The sequence below is a fragment of the Fomitiporia mediterranea genome, assembly GCF_000271605.1.
Source record: "Fomitiporia mediterranea MF3/22 unplaced genomic scaffold FOMMEscaffold_5, whole genome shotgun sequence".
NCBI classification, from domain to species: domain Eukaryota; kingdom Fungi; phylum Basidiomycota; class Agaricomycetes; order Hymenochaetales; family Hymenochaetaceae; genus Fomitiporia; species Fomitiporia mediterranea.
Window position 1 is genome coordinate 1764793 of NW_006760390.1, and position 18678 is coordinate 1783470.

General features: G+C 47.6%; 7 protein-coding genes across 7 annotated transcripts; 5 read left to right on the forward strand and 2 right to left on the reverse strand.

Annotated features, from left to right (window-relative positions):
• The first annotated feature begins 78 nt into the window (after positions 1-78).
• FOMMEDRAFT_140085 (uncharacterized protein) lies at positions 79-2018 on the forward strand. Its single transcript, XM_007265537.1, has 2 exons — positions 79-333; positions 385-2018. The coding sequence occupies exons 1-2, from the start codon at positions 131-133 to the stop codon at positions 1904-1906; spliced, it is 1725 nt and encodes a 574-aa protein (XP_007265599.1). The 5' UTR covers positions 79-130; the 3' UTR covers positions 1907-2018.
• A 2511-nt stretch (positions 2019-4529) lies between these two features.
• Positions 4530-5839, forward strand: FOMMEDRAFT_146095 (uncharacterized protein). The gene is made up of 8 exons (XM_007265538.1): positions 4530-4769; positions 4825-4890; positions 4955-5076; positions 5134-5172; positions 5238-5294; positions 5351-5377; positions 5467-5594; positions 5657-5839. The coding sequence occupies exons 1-8, from the start codon at positions 4657-4659 to the stop codon at positions 5780-5782; spliced, it is 678 nt and encodes a 225-aa protein (XP_007265600.1). The 5' UTR covers positions 4530-4656; the 3' UTR covers positions 5783-5839.
• A 450-nt stretch (positions 5840-6289) lies between these two features.
• On the reverse strand, positions 6290-7497 carry FOMMEDRAFT_83061 (mitochondrial carrier; the record flags this gene model as incomplete). The annotated part of the gene is made up of 7 exons (XM_007265539.1): positions 6290-6521; positions 6600-6688; positions 6760-6804; positions 6858-7027; positions 7078-7112; positions 7167-7366; positions 7429-7497. Coding segments are annotated over 7 exons (840 nt in total), but the record flags the coding sequence as incomplete, so codon positions are not given.
• Positions 7498-8201: 704 nt separating this feature from the next.
• FOMMEDRAFT_84163 (zf-C3HC4-domain-containing protein) lies at positions 8202-9267 on the forward strand (the record flags this gene model as incomplete). The annotated part of the gene is made up of 6 exons (XM_007265540.1): positions 8202-8309; positions 8368-8448; positions 8495-8517; positions 8570-8595; positions 8654-9131; positions 9183-9267. 6 exons carry the CDS (start codon positions 8202-8204, stop codon positions 9265-9267), a joined length of 801 nt encoding a protein of 266 aa, XP_007265602.1.
• Positions 9268-9518: 251 nt separating this feature from the next.
• Positions 9519-14423, reverse strand: FOMMEDRAFT_106390 (nucleoporin; the record flags this gene model as incomplete). The annotated part of the gene is made up of 16 exons (XM_007265541.1): positions 14197-14423; positions 14031-14141; positions 13879-13975; positions 13406-13824; positions 12070-13351; positions 11600-12011; positions 11463-11537; positions 11335-11411; positions 11202-11287; positions 10842-11155; positions 10646-10788; positions 10344-10593; positions 10170-10290; positions 10001-10102; positions 9809-9951; positions 9519-9755 (listed from the first exon to the last, which is right to left on the reverse strand). Exons 1-16 carry the CDS (start codon positions 14411-14413, stop codon positions 9519-9521), a joined length of 4086 nt encoding a protein of 1361 aa, XP_007265603.1. The 5' UTR covers positions 14414-14423.
• A 332-nt stretch (positions 14424-14755) lies between these two features.
• Positions 14756-15636, forward strand: FOMMEDRAFT_83123 (spindle assembly checkpoint protein; the record flags this gene model as incomplete). Its single annotated transcript, XM_007265542.1, has 3 exons — positions 14756-14847; positions 14901-15011; positions 15129-15636. The coding sequence occupies 3 exons, from the start codon at positions 14756-14758 to the stop codon at positions 15634-15636; spliced, it is 711 nt and encodes a 236-aa protein (XP_007265604.1).
• A 499-nt stretch (positions 15637-16135) lies between these two features.
• Positions 16136-18556, forward strand: FOMMEDRAFT_19323 (NADPH oxidase). Its single transcript, XM_007265543.1, has 6 exons — positions 16136-16465; positions 16522-16792; positions 16843-17333; positions 17396-17861; positions 17923-18167; positions 18224-18556. The coding sequence occupies exons 1-6, from the start codon at positions 16352-16354 to the stop codon at positions 18311-18313; spliced, it is 1677 nt and encodes a 558-aa protein (XP_007265605.1). The 5' UTR covers positions 16136-16351; the 3' UTR covers positions 18314-18556.
• Positions 18557-18678: the final 122 nt, after the last annotated feature.

Consider the following 18678-nt stretch of genomic DNA (forward strand, 5'->3'; position numbering starts at 1 on the left):
GATTTCTCACGGTCACGGGACAAACACATGCCTATTTCGTCGTATTGGCCTCGCATTTTTCCCTGTACACGCCAGCACGGTGTTGGTCTAGTCAAGTGTACCAACCAGCTCGTACTGTTCAGCCCCATGAATGCTTCAACATGTCCTTCGCATCGGAGTGCGAAGGAAATCAAGTGCACCTTTTCGCGTGCTCCGTGCGCTGAACACGCCAGATACGCAAGATGCGTTGAACCAAACTACTATAGTAGAGGATCAGGACGCGAACGGCAATCGCGACAATTATGATCCTTTCGAGCCAAAAGATGGACCTGGCCGTTTCGCTGATTCTAAACGGTGGGTAGTTACGGTGTTGATTTTTTGGCTTGTAGCTTAAAGCGCGTGCAGTCGTGCAGAAATAGTCCTGGGAGCATCAGATACTCGAGCTGTTTTCACTCCTCCGTCCCAGGCAAACTCTCCCCTTTCATCGCGGGAGAAGGCGATTATTGGCAATAGTGGTGACGACGCCCACAAACATAGACAGCCATCTCGTCGCGTACGTAACAGCACGATGGCGCCGACCTTGTACTCCGTTTTCTTAGACGTCGACACATTGACGGCCCACGAAATGGACGCGTCAAATGGAGAGAAAGGAACGGAAAGTATATGGATTCCGGACGACGAACTACGAGGGATACTTAAGACAGTATCGACTAGACCATCCAAGAGGACACATAATAGTTTACTGCATCCAGTGACCGCTCAAGAACTAGAACTCAGATTACATCAAGCCATGACTTTCAACCCGCTACCCTCGCTAAATCGGCTCATTGCTTATCATGATACCTATCCTGCACTGCACTCCGAGGCATCATACAATTTCCTGGCTCAGCTAGCAATACGCCATACATCATATGTTAAAGCAATCCGACTTCTACGACGTATGGAAGAGTCAGGAATCAAGCCTAGCGAATCCAGTAGGGTACTATACGTCAGATCACTGGTGAAGATTGGCCGTTGGGAACAAGCTTGGACTTTTCTCCGACAGCAGCTTACGTCTGGCGATGAAAAAACACATTTACCATTGATGCTCGAGCTGCTTGGGCACTGTAACCCAATCGAATTTCGAAATAGACAACCGAGTCCCGATGCGCTGCACCAAAATCGGCAGAATATCATTCTCTCTGCTATTCCTGACCATCTTCCATCGACCGGCGCCCCTCCTGTCCATTTTATCTTGACAGTCGTGCGTTATCTGCTTCGGATTTCTCGTACGGAGACCGCACAAGCTGCAACCCTGGAGTGGATCTCCAATTTGCCAAAGCGGTTAACCCTCCCACGTAAACGCCATTGTTTGCGTCTCCTGCATTTGCATCTTAGTTTTTCTGATAAGACGTTCGCCGCTCACCTCGTTAGCCGAAAGTTTGTCAATATATTTTTTGAACGGAGACCCGATCTGCAGCCCGATTCATCGACGTTATTTCTACTCCTGCGCAGTTTGACACAAACTAGGGGGAAACAAACTTTTCGTGCGCTTCGGGTTGTACATGCATTTTGCAAAAAATGGGGACCTGACGTGATCGACAGACGAGTACGGCGACGTGTTGCCTCCATTGCTCTCCGTGAGGGTCGTCTTAATGTGGCGCGCATGTGGTTGGAAGCTGAGGATCAGGCGTCGCTCCCGAGAAAGATAACGTCTCTCCAACGTGAAGCTGTTGGCGAGCAAGCTATCAAGCCACCCCAAAGGGTCCGACGACAGCTTTTCCGAAAACTAATGCCCGGAAATTATAAGGAGGATCGGAAATGGAGATGGGTGAGGAGACGATTTTGGAAGTTGGAGCAAACCCAATTGTCAAATCAATCTCAATACCAAGCGACCATTGTGGACGGTGAGAAAGAGGCAGTAGTACAACCTTCTCCAGAGGAATAGGTCTTCCTCCGAAGCAACCGGGTTACCATGTACGCAAGTGAGAAAGAAGTATCCCTGGCCGCTAGCGGCTTGCATAGCTTTCGGCTAGATTACGTCGGTACTATGCGGGGGGGACGGAGGCACGGTGTTCCTGATGCATTAGGAGGGAAGTTTTCTCTCAGACTGGATGCTAACAATGACTGTACTTCGAGCGAACCTTGTATGTAAAGTAAGCTTAAAAGTCTAACTAATCGTTGTACGGAGTCAATAAGGTTGGATGTACTGCACGGTTGGATCCGTGTACCGCTTTTGTGCTTCTACAAGGGTTAGAGGCGCCAGACGAGGAGAGACGAGATAATACAATTACGGAGACTTCTTAATAACCAGAACACGTCATGCAAGCCTAGGTTTCCATTCAGATTTTTAGGGGTTCATTTTAATCGAACCAATTAATATAGAACGGGCTAGTTGAAGCATGAGACGGACACGTCAGTAATGAACATCAAGCCAAAAAACGAATGAACGTTCTACCACTCTTACTTTCATTGAGACAGTCGAAAGAAACGACATGAACGGGAGAATTGACACGCGGTGGTTTGCTAAGCTCGTAAGTCAATGTGCAATCTTCGAGTCGGACGAATAGCAAATTCCTTTAGCCACAGCCAGAGGTCACCTTGCTTCTAGCCTATCAGCGCTGATAGATCTCGACAACGCTTCCGACGCGAAACCAATAACATTAATGACCTTACGCTGCCTCCGTCGACAGCCGGCACGCGTGCTCGAGTGTGTTCGCCATGTCCTTGGTCGGAAGGATAGAGAAGAGACCGTGCTGCATGGAAGAGTTTTAGTATTTGCGCGCAATAAAAGAAAGTTAGTCACGAAATAGGATTAGTCGGTGCGGTTATACGTCGTCTAGCTTGTCCCCCAGTTTGTGGGTTCTGAGGTGACGCGACCAAGCACAATATCTTTTTGATTTCAGTGGCTGCTTCCAGTTACTTTACGGATGCAATGATCTTTTTCAGTGCAGCAAAATATATAGGAGATAAGCCACCAGGAACAGTCTATACTTTGTCAGGGCAAGAAACGAGGCACGTCTCCACTTCGCTGGAGGGGGAGGGTACAAACAGCAGGAGTCTACTCAGTGGGGCATAGTTCAAAGGCTACAAGACCATAAACGTCAGAGAAGCGAACCCCTTTTTCGAAGAAATGTGTGCTGAAGATACGAAATATATTACGGCTTTCCGAGTCACAAAATTGATTTGAAACTGCACTGAGCAAGGAAGACCAAACTACTTACTAGGAAGAGTTCTATCTTGGGAATTCCGAGTCAAGCATTCTATTGGACGTTGACACGATGCCGAAAAGCCCGAGGACGAAAGAATTCAGTAGAAGAGGCCCGAGTGGCGACAGCTTCTGTACGACTCAATTTTAATGGACTTATGCTCAGAAAATAGACGTTGTGAATGTATTGTTTGGTCCTGATGGCACGTCCGCCTAGACGCCGATCCAAGCCTTTACCAAACTAGGAAATCACACCTTTTGACAGGCGCTGGTCTTGGGTAACATTCAGTTTTTCTTTGATTCTGCTACCATCATCAACGCTCAGTCATGCAGCTTTCTCACTTGGGGATCCCCCGATGTCTTGACTGAAACAGTTATGAACATCAGCTTTACTATTCATTTACTTACATCACATGCCGAACAATTTACTGCCTTCCAGTGACAACTTTTTGACTTGTACATCCTTGGATTCCTCTCTTGCTGTGGTGGCGCTTTCAGTTCTCTGACAGCTACTCGTCAAACACTGTGGATTGCTTTTGCCTCTTTCCAGTAATCTGTCCAGATCCTGACTTCCAGTGCTTAAATCAGCCAATTTCCCGGCATCTTCGGCCATCTTCATCTCGACATTCTGCTTCATTTGCCCCGCATCCTAGGCTACGCGACGGCGACTCATCCATCGACGACTCCTGCCGTGCCGCCTTCGTTCGGCCAGCTTAGCATGTAAAAACATTCTTTCATGATCATCTCGTCTGTTCACTTCCCACGGCAGTGCCGATACCATCGATAGGAACTCATAGGCTGCGGGCACCGAGGCCTGGAATGCCTTTAATGGATCCTCGACATTTAGAGTGGAAATTTTCGCATCACTTCACTGGAGATCCTATAAGGCAAAACTACCTGGATATCACCCATGCCTAGCTCCGCCAATTTGATTCTCACCCGCGGCCTTTTGACCCCCTGATCTCCCTAATTACGGTGTCGTGAGGATCTTCAACTGGTCAACTGGGCGACTGGATAAATCTAGAGAAAATAGAGAATATTCAGGACCTCGGCGTGTCCCTCCTCCTTACGCGTGTGATGCCCCTTTCTAAGCTGGTTCTCTTGAAATTTGTTATTGTCTCTGCTCTGGGGCCTAATTCTTAACTATGGAGCTCTGTTGCAGATCCCTGGTCACTTCCACGAGGTCCGTTCATACAGTTGCAATCCCACCATACCTTATCGGTTTTAAATGATTCCAATAGTGAAAACTGCGTTGCATCCGTCTAGCCTTTTGCAATGCCATGTCGAGCTCTCAAGGGCTGTCAATGTCGCTCGCTGGTCATCGGATTCGGCGACTTTTCTTGTCGTAAACATCACGGTCACGGGCGCCCTTGAGGTGGCCCATCGCGATGCCTGTCCAACGTCTAACGGAGTAGATATGCAAACAAGTTGGTTTGCTGAGGAGAAATTTGACGCTCAAGGGAAAGAGAAAAGTACAAAAACCGACGAAGATGCAAATCTGTGGTTCCTCAGCAGTCTCATTCTGTCCCACCTATTACCTCTTCAGACTTTACTTCCGGCATCTGAATCCAATCTGCGTTGCAATGAGTCAGAACCCCGACAAGTTCGTACTCCGGATGGCCTTGCTTCGCCCAAGTCTAATCTAAGTTATTCTCCAGCACGTTCCTTGCCCTTTCCACTATTTGCTGCGGAGTGGGCCCTGGCGGGTCCACTTCTATGGTTGCGTCAGTTTCAAAGAAACAAAGACCCGTAATCTCTGTTGCTGACTAACTACGGCATCCCAACCAGGAAGGTCTCCCTCGTTGACTATCGAGGAAGTACTGTTCTTGATGTATATGTGCGTCCGACAATGCCGGTGACCGACTACAGAACGACCACCACCGGAATTGAGCAGAAGCACCTGAACTCAGGTATGCCTAATTTTAGCTCGTGTAAAGCCAAGGCTTCATTTATTTATCTTTTCCTAGACTCGGCAATGCCATTTAACACCGTTCAATCTATGATTGGTCAGTCCCTCACTTGTTTAATATAATTCAATTGGCTTATTCTTAACACTGGATCGTATGATTAGCCGAGCGTATTAAGGGTAAGGTTCTCGTGGGTCATTCACTTTGGCAGGATTTATCAGGTACGATATCACGATTCCGGAGAGTTTGAATTTCTAAAGAGAAGCATTGCTTGAAGTTCTCGGCATCCCGCATCCGGCTGTCGGTGAGTCCTCCCTCGATCAGCTTCCGTGATTTGAATTGAAGAATCCGTTGACTAACCCACATTTGAAAATTTAACTTGTCCAATCTCAGCAACAAGGGATGTAGCATTATACATGCCATTCAGAAATGCAGTGCAGTCCCCTAACCAGATAGTTGGCCTGTCCACTTTGGTGTGGAATCTAATGCGCAGACGCATTCAATATGGGAAGCTAGATTCCGTAAGTAATATTCTATGTTTCCGTTGTTGGTGCCTTCCAACTTATCTGATTTCTATTCAAAGATTGAGAATGCGAGAGCTGCCCTCGACTTGTATCGTTCTGACGCCACAGATTGGGAAGCTTGCATAGCAAATTCCAAATGGCCGTGTGCTCTACCACCCAGCACCTTCTCGAGATGCTATCTGTGACTCTAGGACGTCCTTACTAGCTAGAGAGGCACTCTGAACGCTGCATGCAACTTTTCCCACAGTAATAGAAGTAGTACGCGACAGCACCTTCTTGACATCCGAAGCATACACGAACTATGGATGTGTATATATTATCATTCTGTTAAGGCCAAACACCGCATATTTAGATTCATTGTTGCAATAATTTTATGTACATATTTTCCCCCGATCCCCAACCAGCTTGTTGTGCCCATTTTCTTGGCCAATCCACTTGATTCCATAGATGCCGACCAATAGAATCTCAATCTATATTCTGTGCGCTGGCGCTTGCGCTTACGAATAAATGCGCGATCGGCGGTTGTAAATAGCACCTTTTACATGACACGGAGTCACCCTAGATTAGAGTCGATGATCGTTGTCCAATAAATCAAGTGCACGAGTGAAATTGATGCAACATGACAGTTCAGGAGTTCCGTTGAAACGTGTCGACGCCGGTGTTTAAGCTCGAGTCTGGTTCCGGGACAGCTTTCAATACACACGGACGTCCGATGGTGGAGTGGGTACCCTCACCTTCTCTGCTCCCATCAGCTTCATGAGACCTTCGTACACAAAAAGTGCACTGGCATTCACTGGGAATGCGCGTAAGAGAATAGGCGTAAGGCCTCGGACAAAGCCTCTAATACCACTTTCACGAAGTATCTCCTTCGCCACAGTGATAGCGGACCGTCGTTTCGAACCAAGGGACGCAGCCATCATCCGACTAAGTCGGGAACCGGAGCAACGTAATTAGCCAAGAAGAAGCACTGCAACATATGAAATAATGAAATCGCGATCACACTTTTTCACATTATCAGCCGGGATGGCCATGAACCAGAAACCAAAGGAAGCGAGGCCGCCGGACATGAAGGTGGACAACCCATCGCTTATCTTGTTCGGAATGAATTGTGGGTCACGAGGTATCAGATCCGTCCTTGTGCGTGTCAAATGAAAGCACACACCTCAAATTGCGTTCCCTCTAGCCGCCCGAAGCCCCGCATTAAAACCTTGCAAGAAGTCGAATCAGCGATGAAGGACAATGTAATCGTGATCTATTTACCTCATAACTCATAAACATCCAAAAGAAGTTGCTTCGGAACAACAAGCTTCCCGTCAGGCCTGTCCAAAGGCCAGACAAACCCTGTGTCTGGACAATACGCCGAACACAATGGACGGGATTCTTAAATTCGCGATCATTAGCATGCCGTTGTCGCTGCATTTGGAGCTTGACTAAAATCAGGTCAGACGAGTAAGATTCGGCTAGCGTGCTTTGGAAGGACCTTTTACGAGCTCGATAGGAGTGGCTACGATAGCACTAAAGTGATCATCAGGGATATGTCTTTATTACATAAAATGACAGGCTGTTCACCTGTTCCATCCTGCAAAGAGGGCAGCAATGCCATGTGCAGGGAGGGTGAGTCTTTTCACGTCTGATCCAGGCTTGCGTTCTGTCATTCCATGACGAATCAAGAAAAGACGATAATTGTGCAAGGATCCGAGAAGGACAGAGTCAATTGCGGTCCATCCGAGGGCCGGTGGTGTAGCTCCCTTGTACAGAGCGCGGATGCCCTTCAAATATCGGTGTTAACAAGTTTCCGTATAACGTGAAGGCGTGAAGGGTGTTCTTTCACCTCGTTCCGAACAGTCTTCGTCAAACAGTCTAGTGCTCCTTTGTACGTCCCGGGAGGGCTACATTGCAAGCGCGTTTTTATGGTATCAAATCTTGGTCGCCTTAATCAGTTGTTTGTTGGCTATATAAGTTTCAACCGAAGTGACTTGCTGTATACAAGTATGAGCGTACCAGAAGAGACAAGCCAATGATGATCACACCCTTGACCGACTGCAACCTGTGAGATGGGTGATTATTAGTTGATCTGGTTGAGCGAGCCATACAGTGTGACCTTTGTTATTCCTGTGAGCAAATCATTCAAAGAAGTCCTTTAGGCTTTGGCAGAGCCGGCCCGCATGAAGCAGAGAAGTAAACTACAAGACGTACCACTGCCCATTCCTGCCACAAGGCCAACCAGTCTTATGTGATTTCCATCGTTCAATTCCTGGCCCATGCGAAAAGACTGTTACAGAACACAGAAGTATCGAGAATCGATTCTGCTGCAGCACGCGAAATGGCTCCGAAAAGGTACGGTTTTCAGGTCTATAATTAGGTCCCGCATGTCACATGACCGGAACTTTCGCACAAGCGTGTCCTCCTGAGGTGAGCCTCAAGACTCGGTCTTTAGCTTTTCCTGCTTGTACTCAGTATCTCAATCTTTTGCAAAGAAAGTTAACGATACTACTAGTGCAAAGTGATACTGGCAATAGGTCTTCTACACTAGCTATTGCGTCTGGCCAATCTTGGTCCTAGGAGTCAGTCCACGTCTTTGATCAGCCTGCCTCTGCAGACATCATGAACAACGAGACTGAAGAAAAGGACGAACGACAATGCAGAATATGCTTCGATGGTCCAGAAAGTGGTCGGCTCATTCGCCCTTGTCACTGCAGAGGCTCTATAGCAGTATGTTTTCATTCATCATTTTGGACTTCATTAAGCTGGCACTTACTCACCGTTACAGTACATTCACGTTGAATGCCTGCAACGTTGGCGTAGGGAGTCTCAGTCAGCTTATTATCGTTGTCCACAATGCCACTATAAGGTACTTTTCATACTACCTCCATGGTATTACCTGTCTCACACTGAAGCAGTACAGGACTTCTCGTACGAGGTAAAGTGATATAATCAATTTCACCTAGCGACCGCAACTGATTATATTCCAGCGTACTTGGAATGGCAGAAAATCCAGGTGATTCGCGGCTTGTTATAAACCATGAGATACATCTACTAACATTCTTTCATGACAGTCATCATTGCCTCACTGTCACTATTCCTGTTCACTTGCCTCGCTTACATTGCATCGTTCACCGTAACCTTCTTCATGAGCGATGATTATACCCCGAGACATAGTTTTTTCTTCTTTGGTTGGAATTGGGTATCTCCTGACGAGGTTGCATATAATCTTATGCGGGTAGTACTTCGCATTTTGCGCGAGGAAGATATTATCGACGACAACAAGCCTTTCAGCGCTCCTTTGCGAGCGCCACCGGTCCGGTCTTCTCCACCACGACAACTTGGCGCCTTCGCCACCGTACTCCGGAGGGTTATCATTGGTGTGCCTGTATTGGGGGTTGCATCGCTGGTCCAGTTGTTCTGGTCCATGTCATTTTTGGGTCCGGTCAATTTACTTGCCAGACGACTGGGCTCAGGACGAAACAGACGAGAAAACAGTAGGGATATCGCTACATTGATCATTCTAGGAGCTATCATACTTGGTGCTCTTCGGTATGATTTTAGTTATCTTAAGGTGCAACACTGTTCTGATGCATTTTCCAGGGCTTTGCGAGGTGTCTATCGACTGACTGAGAGAGCAGTAAGATGGGGACTGTCAAAGACGGAAGACTTCATACTTGAAGTTTGATTGGATACCTCATTTGCATGTTGGTTTCACATATCTTCCTTAATATTCCTATGGTCTTTTCAAATCTTACATTATCACCAAATTGTACTCTACAAGGGTTTGGCACATCAGAATGACCAAGGTCATTTCTGTGTGCGCATTATGATTTGAGTATGAAGAAAGCAGGAAAATGATATATTTGCAAAGTTAAGACAGCATCATCAACAAATGGATCCTGAATCAAGCCCGATAAAGTAATACACCGAATCGTACTACCAGTATCGGTGCAATTGTCGTTTTACATCTTCAAACACAGCTTTTGTCTCCTTCCTGTCCGGAGCAAGTTCCTCGATATACTTTGTAATAGATCGATCTATTAAGTCGACTGGAAGGTCACCTCTCGATAATGAGGATTGCGGTCTGCGAGCATCTTCGACCCAGTCTTTGAGCACGATAGCAATGTCCGAAGAGACTGCCTGGATGTTTTGCTGGTTACTGAACGGCGGAACCTAGAGAGAATATTAAAAAGTGACGAATTTAAGAGATACGCCGTCGTCCTTACCTGAGATTCATACATCTCATGTAGTATATCCCAAATCTCAGAATATGGTACTCCACATTCTTTGAGCACCCTAGGTGCCCAGCCAGGTGGTCTCACGTCGATATTGCTAAGCGTGAACTTGACGAGTAGTGTTGCAGCATAGCCTATGCCACTATTAGCTCGAGTAATAAGGAACTGCATTCATCTACTTACGGAGTGGGAAAGCACACTCCGAAGGATAAAATCTTCGTCCGTGCGTTACGATGATAGATGATAGCCTATCAGCCTGTTCGTCAGGCGTTCCAGTGGAAGTTACTGTGTTAAAAAAAGAAGTCCGATGAGTAAGTCTGCAAGGTAAAGCCGGAGTATAACAAGTACAAACCCTCGTCAAAGATTGCATTCCAAATCGGCTTCACGATAGCCTCATCACGGTGCTCCGAGACATGTAGAATCAGTAGTTTTATTGACGAAAGGTCGAAAGGCTCAGCATAGAGTTGGTATAACTAAGCATGCGGGTAAACATAAACTCGTCATTCCTTCACATCGTGAGACGTACCTCCGTAACGTTGAAAAGGCGTTTTTGTAAAAGCTGTATCTGTTCGCCTACTTCGCCTGGTTCGTCGATACGCGGCAGCAAAGTATAGAACAATTCCATCTGAACCTGAGCCACCTCCAACTGGTCCCCTAGCTCCGAAAGGAAAGCTATTGCCGCCTCATGCTTCCCATTCACAGAAACTGGGTGAGACTTGGCATTGCTAACGGCAAGAGTGAGGAATTCAAGTCGAGCTTGCAACGGCAGATCAAATCTAATGAAAGGCTAAGCAAGAAAACACGGAGTCGCGGCGAACTTCGACGTACTCAAAGGATCGTGCTAGAGCTGCTAGAACCTCGGCGGCCTTTAGATACTGGCCATTCTTGACGTACAATTGCCACAGCAGCTGGTACTTATCCGCTGAAGCTGGTTCTCGAAGCAAGTGAGCTTCTAAGAAGAACGGACGTAACTAGAACCAATGAGTTGGTACTGTGTCCCGAATTAACGTAAACTCGAGCTTACTTCTAATAGCCTGTCCGTCATTCCTTGCTTCACCATCCACTCGTACAGATGTGAATGGAAGACGGGGTCTTCAGATGACAGCGAAAGCTCATACGCAAGGCTCCGAACCTCCTCGAAGTCTTGCCTCGCGGGATTCTTCGCGCACTGCTCGTCGAACACCAACAAAGAATGGATAATCAACTCATAGCATTTCCTTCGCTTCTCTAAGAGATCAGACCGAGGGTCATTTGCAGGTGAACCGGATAGCCAGTAATTCAGGCCAACATTGTCCTCGTCCGCGACCGCAGCGCATTGTAGCGGCAATTCAATAGCACCTATGGATTATCAGTACCGTAATCAGGTAGGAAGATCGTCACTCACCTTTAACATAGTTTAGATGCTGATAATCACCGCAGATTTCGCGAAGCTTTTCGAATTCTATCACCCGTGCGGCTCGCGTGAATAATCTGATGGAATCAGATAAGGCGAACGTAATATCTCAGAAAACACGAACCTCAGAGACTCGCCCAAAACCACTTGCTTCTCGTTTGGATCTCGGAGATCAACAGCTTTACGAACGTTCTCTTGTGCCTGTATGCTAATCAACGGGGAAGGCGGTCTTAACATGTGTACAATACAAACCTTATACAACATCACATCATCGGCACTGCAGAATGACCCACACCTCTGCTGCAGGATCTCACTAACCGTGTCAATCTAAGAAATATTAAGGAGGTTCAATGCAATTAATTGATCCGAACTGGAGGAAACATACTCACACTGATCTGTTGACCGATCTGACTATTTATGATCACATTCACTAACATCCTTGAGACGTGTAGTCCGCTTTCAGCCGCGATGAGTTCTTCATACGTTAGTGAGGAAATCAGTGTCTGCGTGTCTTTGTCGCATTGTGCGACCAAATCGCCGAGGTGATAATCTATCAGCAGTAGGACAAATGCGATGGCTTCCGCCGTCCTTCCAATTAATGCGTGCAAATGAGAGACTGAAGCGGCTTCGACCTTCCAAGCATCGTGTTCGGCATGCTGCCGACCGCCGGCACCGACTTGGTCACTTGGGGTAGAGCTGAAGAGTTGTGGATTGCTATCCAGCATATTCTTCAAGGCATAGAGGTTCCTTTGGACAGCGACCAAAGTTCTATCATCAAAGTTTGAAGACTGTCCCGATGGCCTGTAAGAATCAGTAAGTAACAAGTTAAGCTAATGGAGAAGCAGAGTCTTTCGCATACCCTGTCTTCGTGATCCTGGCTCGCCACAACGGTCTGACAAGACGTGCAAAATATAATGCAAGGCCTTCCCTTCGCCCACTGAAGATGACGTTGCCTTGACCATCCCCGCCATATCCTCGATCAACCCAAATCGGTCGATCTGCTAAGTCGTAGAACGCTTGTTTTGCTAGGGCAGCCATCTCTGAACCAACCGTCCCTACGTCGTCATACAGCGAGTGTCTATTCTTCTCGGTTGCTAAAAAAGTGTTGCCACTCGCCAGAGCAAGTAGCATGGCACACGTCTGATCGCGTCCAAAACTATCTCGGAAGTCAATGATTGGTTGTAGGTTTCCTTCTGAGAGGGCCTCCTCAATAGCATCTCGTAGATAATCCAGCGTTCGTCGTTTGACAAGATGACTGATACCGACATTAGTGACGATTATGAACTCGTGCTGTGGATGGGAGAATTGGGTCGCCAAGTCGTTTGTAGTGACCGGCTGCGGAGAAGTTGATGCAATGGCGGGAGCAGGACCATTAGTCTCCGATGATGCGATTGCCCATATTGTTCCTTCAACATAAAGTAGAGTCGCCTGCTCTGTTAAAGGAGGTCGCGAGGTGGTCGGGGGAGGTAAATATCCACCCGTTGCAGCAGGATGATAGTAACTTGGTGCCGGTGCTTGAGGTGCGGAAGGCGGTTGGGCCTGTCCTAACGATCCAATCCTGGAAAGATCAGGAGAAATACCCAAGATGAAATCCTTCCCATCTACATCGCTTGGTTGAGCAGCGACCAATAGACCGTCAACATAGGCGGCCGCAGTCAGGTCTTTCACGATCCAGGGCGAGGAGCCAGGAACCGTTTGAGGCATCGTGCCGTACACTGGTGCAGCATGAGGACGAAGTTGTTCATCTGGATGAACAAGATTCATTGGAGGTAATCGGACATGTATTAGATGAAGCTGTTTCGGTTCTACAGGGCCGTATTGAACCCCATAGCCATAACCACCGTAGCTTGCTGGTGCCGATGAGAAGTAAAGCCTGACGCCGTTTTGTGATAGAGCCACCAGCTGGATACCAGACTTTGATTCGCGCTGCTCGATAACGTGCAATGAAAGTAACCGGAGACCTTGTAAGAGAGCTGGCGCGCCGGGTGCTTTATCCTGTGCCTGCTTCTGAAGGTTAGATAAAGTCTGGACTTTGCGCAATACTTTATTTGGTTCGGGTTTCCAGACTGAAATCCAGTTATGTTCGCTGAGGGTGTAGATATAATTTCGCGCCTGATCAAAGACGACGGAGATTACACGTTCTGCCAAAACATCCCTTAATAAGGCACGACTTGCTGATGCATTTGATAACGCACCTTCGTTATGTGCCGTCCTGAACAAAGGAATGAAACTCGGTATGGCACCTGCCGAGTGATTCACTAGGTGAAATCGCTTTCCAAACCACACTTCCTTCTCCTGGTAATGCAGTTCATAAACACAGCCGTCGCCTACTCCACACATAAATATCCTGCCATCTTCTGTACCCGTTACTGAAGTCATCTCAACACCATCTGTTGAGACCGACATGTCGGTCGCATAGAGCTTGATTTCTTTATGTTTCCGGTAATCTGGACCCGCACTTGCTTGTGACGATAATCCAAGAAGAACGACAGAAACTTGAGTGCAGATGACAAGTAGGGAAGTGATTTCGTCGACGAAGACGTTCGGCTTGGGTTTGACCAGTGCAACATGAGTGATCACGTCTGGTTGTTCCACAAAGGAACTTAGTTCCTGCCTGGTTAAAAAGTTAAGCACCTTCTTTATAGACTAGTGAGGCAAAGCTTCTCACCCTTCAATATAGTCCCATAGAAAAAGTTTGTGATCCAAAGCGATCCACGCCCTTTCTATCTCTGCCATAATACCCATATGACATATAAATTTTGATGCTAAACCACGGATGATCATTATAAGACTTTGAATGGACTACGACACATATCATACTTTGAAAATGTTCCCACAAAGCCGGAGGTATGCCAACATGTTTACGTTTTTGATACGGGACGCGATAATCACCAGGGAAGATCGTGTAAGACGCGGACGACTGGCCTGGAGCTGTATTGAAAACGGTAAGTTCTAGTTGGAAAGAATGAGGACAGACTCGACATACTCATGGAAAGCATATCTCCAAGATCTGGAACTATTTGGGCATCCTTGATGAATTGTTCCTGGATGAGACGACTCGCCTCTTGTAAAGCAGGTAGGTCTAGAGAGGGTCGAGGAGGTGGAGGTTTGGCTCGAGAACTGGAAGCATAGCTTTCTGCAACAGGTGCATCGTGTAAGCCTGAAAAGGGGCGCGAACTTGCAAACGAGCCTGCGAAGGCCATCTCAAGGCCGTTTTGACTTTCTGTGCCGTTCGTTCGTTCGTCTCGTTAGGTTGTACAAGTTGTACAACTTACTCCCAGTCACAGTAGATGGAGGAACAAGAAAAGCGGTCACGTGTACACACGTGGCTGTTGAAACGCGTCGCGTCTTTCAGTGAAAGTTTCACTCTTTTGTCTGGTGTAAAATTCAAGTTCCGCTCATATACAAGTCTATACTTCATTCTCGCCTTACTCTTTGACTTCTCAACTCTTTCAGTGAACAAGCCGACCTTATTACTCTCTTGTCTACCTTTTTGCTTGTTCACTAAGCTTGTCGTTCCATACCGTTCTTGAAAGATATCGGCAATGGCCACGAAACAGGCGCCGACGCGACAAGCCATTACGCTGAAAGGCTCAACAGTCATAGTTACTGACTTCTTCAAGTTTGCTGTCAATACGTTCGTTTCATAGGCTGTCAAAACTTCTGTACGCTTAAATATGCTGAATTCAGGATATTGTACCAGCGAGGGGTGTATCCAGCAGATGACTTTCATCTTGTAAAGAAATATGGCCAGGTGGTCATGTTGACCCAGGATCTGGCTCTGGAAAATTACTTGGACAAGTAAATTTATTCAAACTGCGTTGCCGAATCCTCAACTGATATTTATACCGTGTGAAGAATTTTGCAACAGGTACAAAGTTAGTTGTCTTTGACATCATAGTGGGAGCCATGCCACAGTGCTAACATCAAACAAATGATAGAGTGGCTACTTACGGGGAGTGTTACTCAGCTGGTCCTCGCAATCATATCGAAAGACAGTAGAACAACGCTTGAACGATGGGTGTTTGATGTGCATCTGCAAAATCCACCTACATCTACTGATGACCCAGCACCGTACGTTTCGTTGCTATGGATCAGTAATAGATTGCCGCTTAACATGTTAGCGTTTGAATGTGACTGTTTCTGCAGGGCAAGTACAAAGCCGGAATCGCAAATTCAGGCCGAAATACGCGACATCTTGAAACAGATCGTTTCGACAGTGACGTTTCTACCAACGATGGATGAACCGACGGTGTTCAACATCTTAGCCTACACATCAGAGTCGGCTGATGTTCCCGCGGGCGAGTGGGTGGACACGGACCCGTTGGCGATTGAGGCCAGCAAAAGCCAACAGGTGAGGCTGCGGAGCTTCAGCACTGACGTCCACCGGGTGGAGGCGATGGTGGCGTATCGCTACGAGGGGTAGACAGATAGGCAGTGCATAGAATGATACAACATGGGATATGCCCGTGAGTAAATGTGGCCCAGACTGGGAGTGCAGTTGTAATTATAAGGAGGGAGCCGAAGTGGTTGCCTGATAATGATGAAGTCGTTGATGCGTGAGTGATGCGTGAGATTGTTACTGCTACTAATACTACTGTGCCAGTCCTAAGGGAAGGTGACTGATGTGCGCAGAAGGACTTGGCAGGTGCGCTCCCAGGCAGTCTCTGGATGACCGTACGTGACGGCTCATCGGTTGCTGGGTCAGCCCGGGTTGCCCATAGAAGGCGATAAAATATCTGTTCGGGACCCATGCGCTCGGGGCTAATTACTCCGTGGACGGCGACAATTGTCGAACTAATTATGGCAGCCAATGGGATGTCACCGATGGACATGCCCGGGCGGGTCGTCGCCGACCAGAGGCGTGGGATGCTGATCCTGACAACGAGGCCCTGAGGCAACCGTCACTCGGCCGCGCCTCTCCCTCCTCCCTCTTAGACCACCTCGCTCCCTTCCTTACGCCCCGTTGATTCGGTTGGCCCTCCTTTCTTTCCTCGTCTTTCCTTGTCTCATCCATTCTCTCTGTGCTCTTCGTCGTCCGGCCGGTCCTCGACAGCGCTTTCGTCTTCTCTCTCACTTTATCTTATTTGTTTTCGTTCTTTACAGTCTGTGACTGACACGTCTCACCTACACTTACAATCATGGGAGTAGTCGATTGGTTCAAGCGGGAGTTTATGGTCCCGAGGAGGCTCACATTCAACGTTCTGTTCTATGGCTTACATCTCTTCTTCTTCATTTATGGCTGGTACAGTCAGGTGAGCACTCAAAGTTTTTTGTTCTGTCTTGTAACTCAACTGATGGTGGCTTCTAGGCGACGAACGCTAAACTGGCTGGCCTCAACACACTCAAGTGGTCCGTCTGGATCTCTCGAGGTGCAGGTCTTGTGCTTGCCTTCGATGGCGGTCTCATCCTTCTGCCGATGTTGCGCAATATTATTAGGGTCATTAGGCCAAGGTTGACATGGGCCTTCCCTGCCGACGAGAATATTTGGTTCCATCGTCAGGTTGCCTACCAGATGTTCTTCTGGGCTGTGGTGCACACGACCGCTCACTACGTGAACTTCATCAACGTCGAGCGCACTCGTGCGTGTGATTTTCTGATTCGTCTCATTCTCGTCTGACAATTACCTCAGAAATCCGAAAGGAAACTGCACAGGACATCCACTACCACCAGGCCGGAGGCATCACGGGCCACTTCATGCTGCTCATCATGGTGCTCATTTACACCACTGCGCATAGGAAGATCCGTAACCAATGCTTTGAAGCATTCTGGTACACACACCACCTTGCATTCTTCTTTATGATTGGCTTGTACTCGCATGCTACTGGCTGCTTTGTCCGCAACAGTACTGATCCTAACTACATTCCGACGTTCCCATTCTATTCGACCCAGCACTGTCTCGGATACGAGAGCTGGAGATTCATCATTTGGCCTGGAATTCTTTACTTTGGTGAACGGATGTACAGGGAGTTCAGGGCAAGGCGTGCAACTCGACTAGACAAGATCATTGTGCATCCCAGTGGTGCAATGGAACTGCGTATTATCAAACCGAGCTTCAAGTACACTGCTGGGCAATGGCTGTTCATTCAGGTCCCGGAGGTGTCGAGATTCCAATGGCATCCTGTACGCGTTGTTCATTCCCATGGTTTTATTTGTTTGTCTGATTGTAATATCTATTTCGCTAGTTCACAATCACGTCGGCTCCGGAAGACAAATACCTGTCAATCCATATTCGTCAAGTCGGAGACTGGACTCACGCTCTCGGGGATCTTGTTGGAGCAGGCCCGGCCGTAGTTGCGGAATTGACGAAGCAGGCTATGAAAGGACAAGAGAAGGACGAAAAAGAAACGGGTTTCCGTGGGGACTATCTTGAGATCAACACAAACTCCGGTCGGTTGCCCTCAGTACGGGTTGATGGTCCGTTTGGCGCTCCCGCTGAAGATGTCTTCAATGCCGAAGTTGCCGTCCTTGTCGGTGCCGGTATCGGTGTTACACCGTTTGCTTCTATCCTCAAGCACATATGGTACCGTCAGAAGAGGGGCAACCTTGGTGCTCTGACGCGAGTTGAGTTCTTCTGGGTTTGCCGAGATGCTCCGTCCTTTGGATGGTTCCAGACGCTGCTCCAGGAAGTTGAAGCCGCTCAGATGGATCGTGAGTATTTACTCTAACTATGCAACAGACTGCGTGTCAGGGTTCTGATCTACCATACTAGCGAACTTCTTGCGCATCAACATCTACCTCACCCAGAAGATTGGTGAGGACATGCTCTGGAACATTGCAATTAATGATGCCGGTGCGGAATATGATCCGTTGACTTTGTTGCGTACTCGCACGATGTTCGGTCGACCGGATTGGAGGACCATCTATCAGAGAATCAGGTCGGCCATTGAATCCGGCCAATACCTTCCAGGCAGCAAGTCCCAACTTAAGACGACCGTCGGCACCTACTTCTGTGGTGTAAGTTATATTGAATTGCGTCTCTTTTTTGCACTGCTGAAAGTCTATTCTTCTAGCCGTCTGTCCTCGGTAATGCCGTGAGAGACGCCGCGATGCAAGCACGTTGCTCTACTGTCGACTTTACTTTTGCCAAAGAGCACTTCTAGAGGAGTCAATAAAGACTCCTCGAAGAGCGCGTTAGAGCGATCCATATACTTCTTGTTTCATCCAGTCTTGCTTCTTATGAGTTGAGTCTTCATTAACTTCTCAAACAGAGGGTCAGGAAGGAATGTGTATCTCGTGTATCTGGCCCTGACTCCGCTTTTCTTATGATTATGTCCCGTCGAAATTTCTTGTGTATAGTGTAGCTAGATGCTAACAAGTGCTGCGTGTATTGTTTTATAAGTCCATTCATTGATGTGGCTTTATGAATGAATACTTGAGCACGTGATCGATACAACCACTGAAAGGTCAAACCAATACGCGCTGTCTACAACTCATACTGCATCGTGTGTCTCTTTCAAACTGAAAG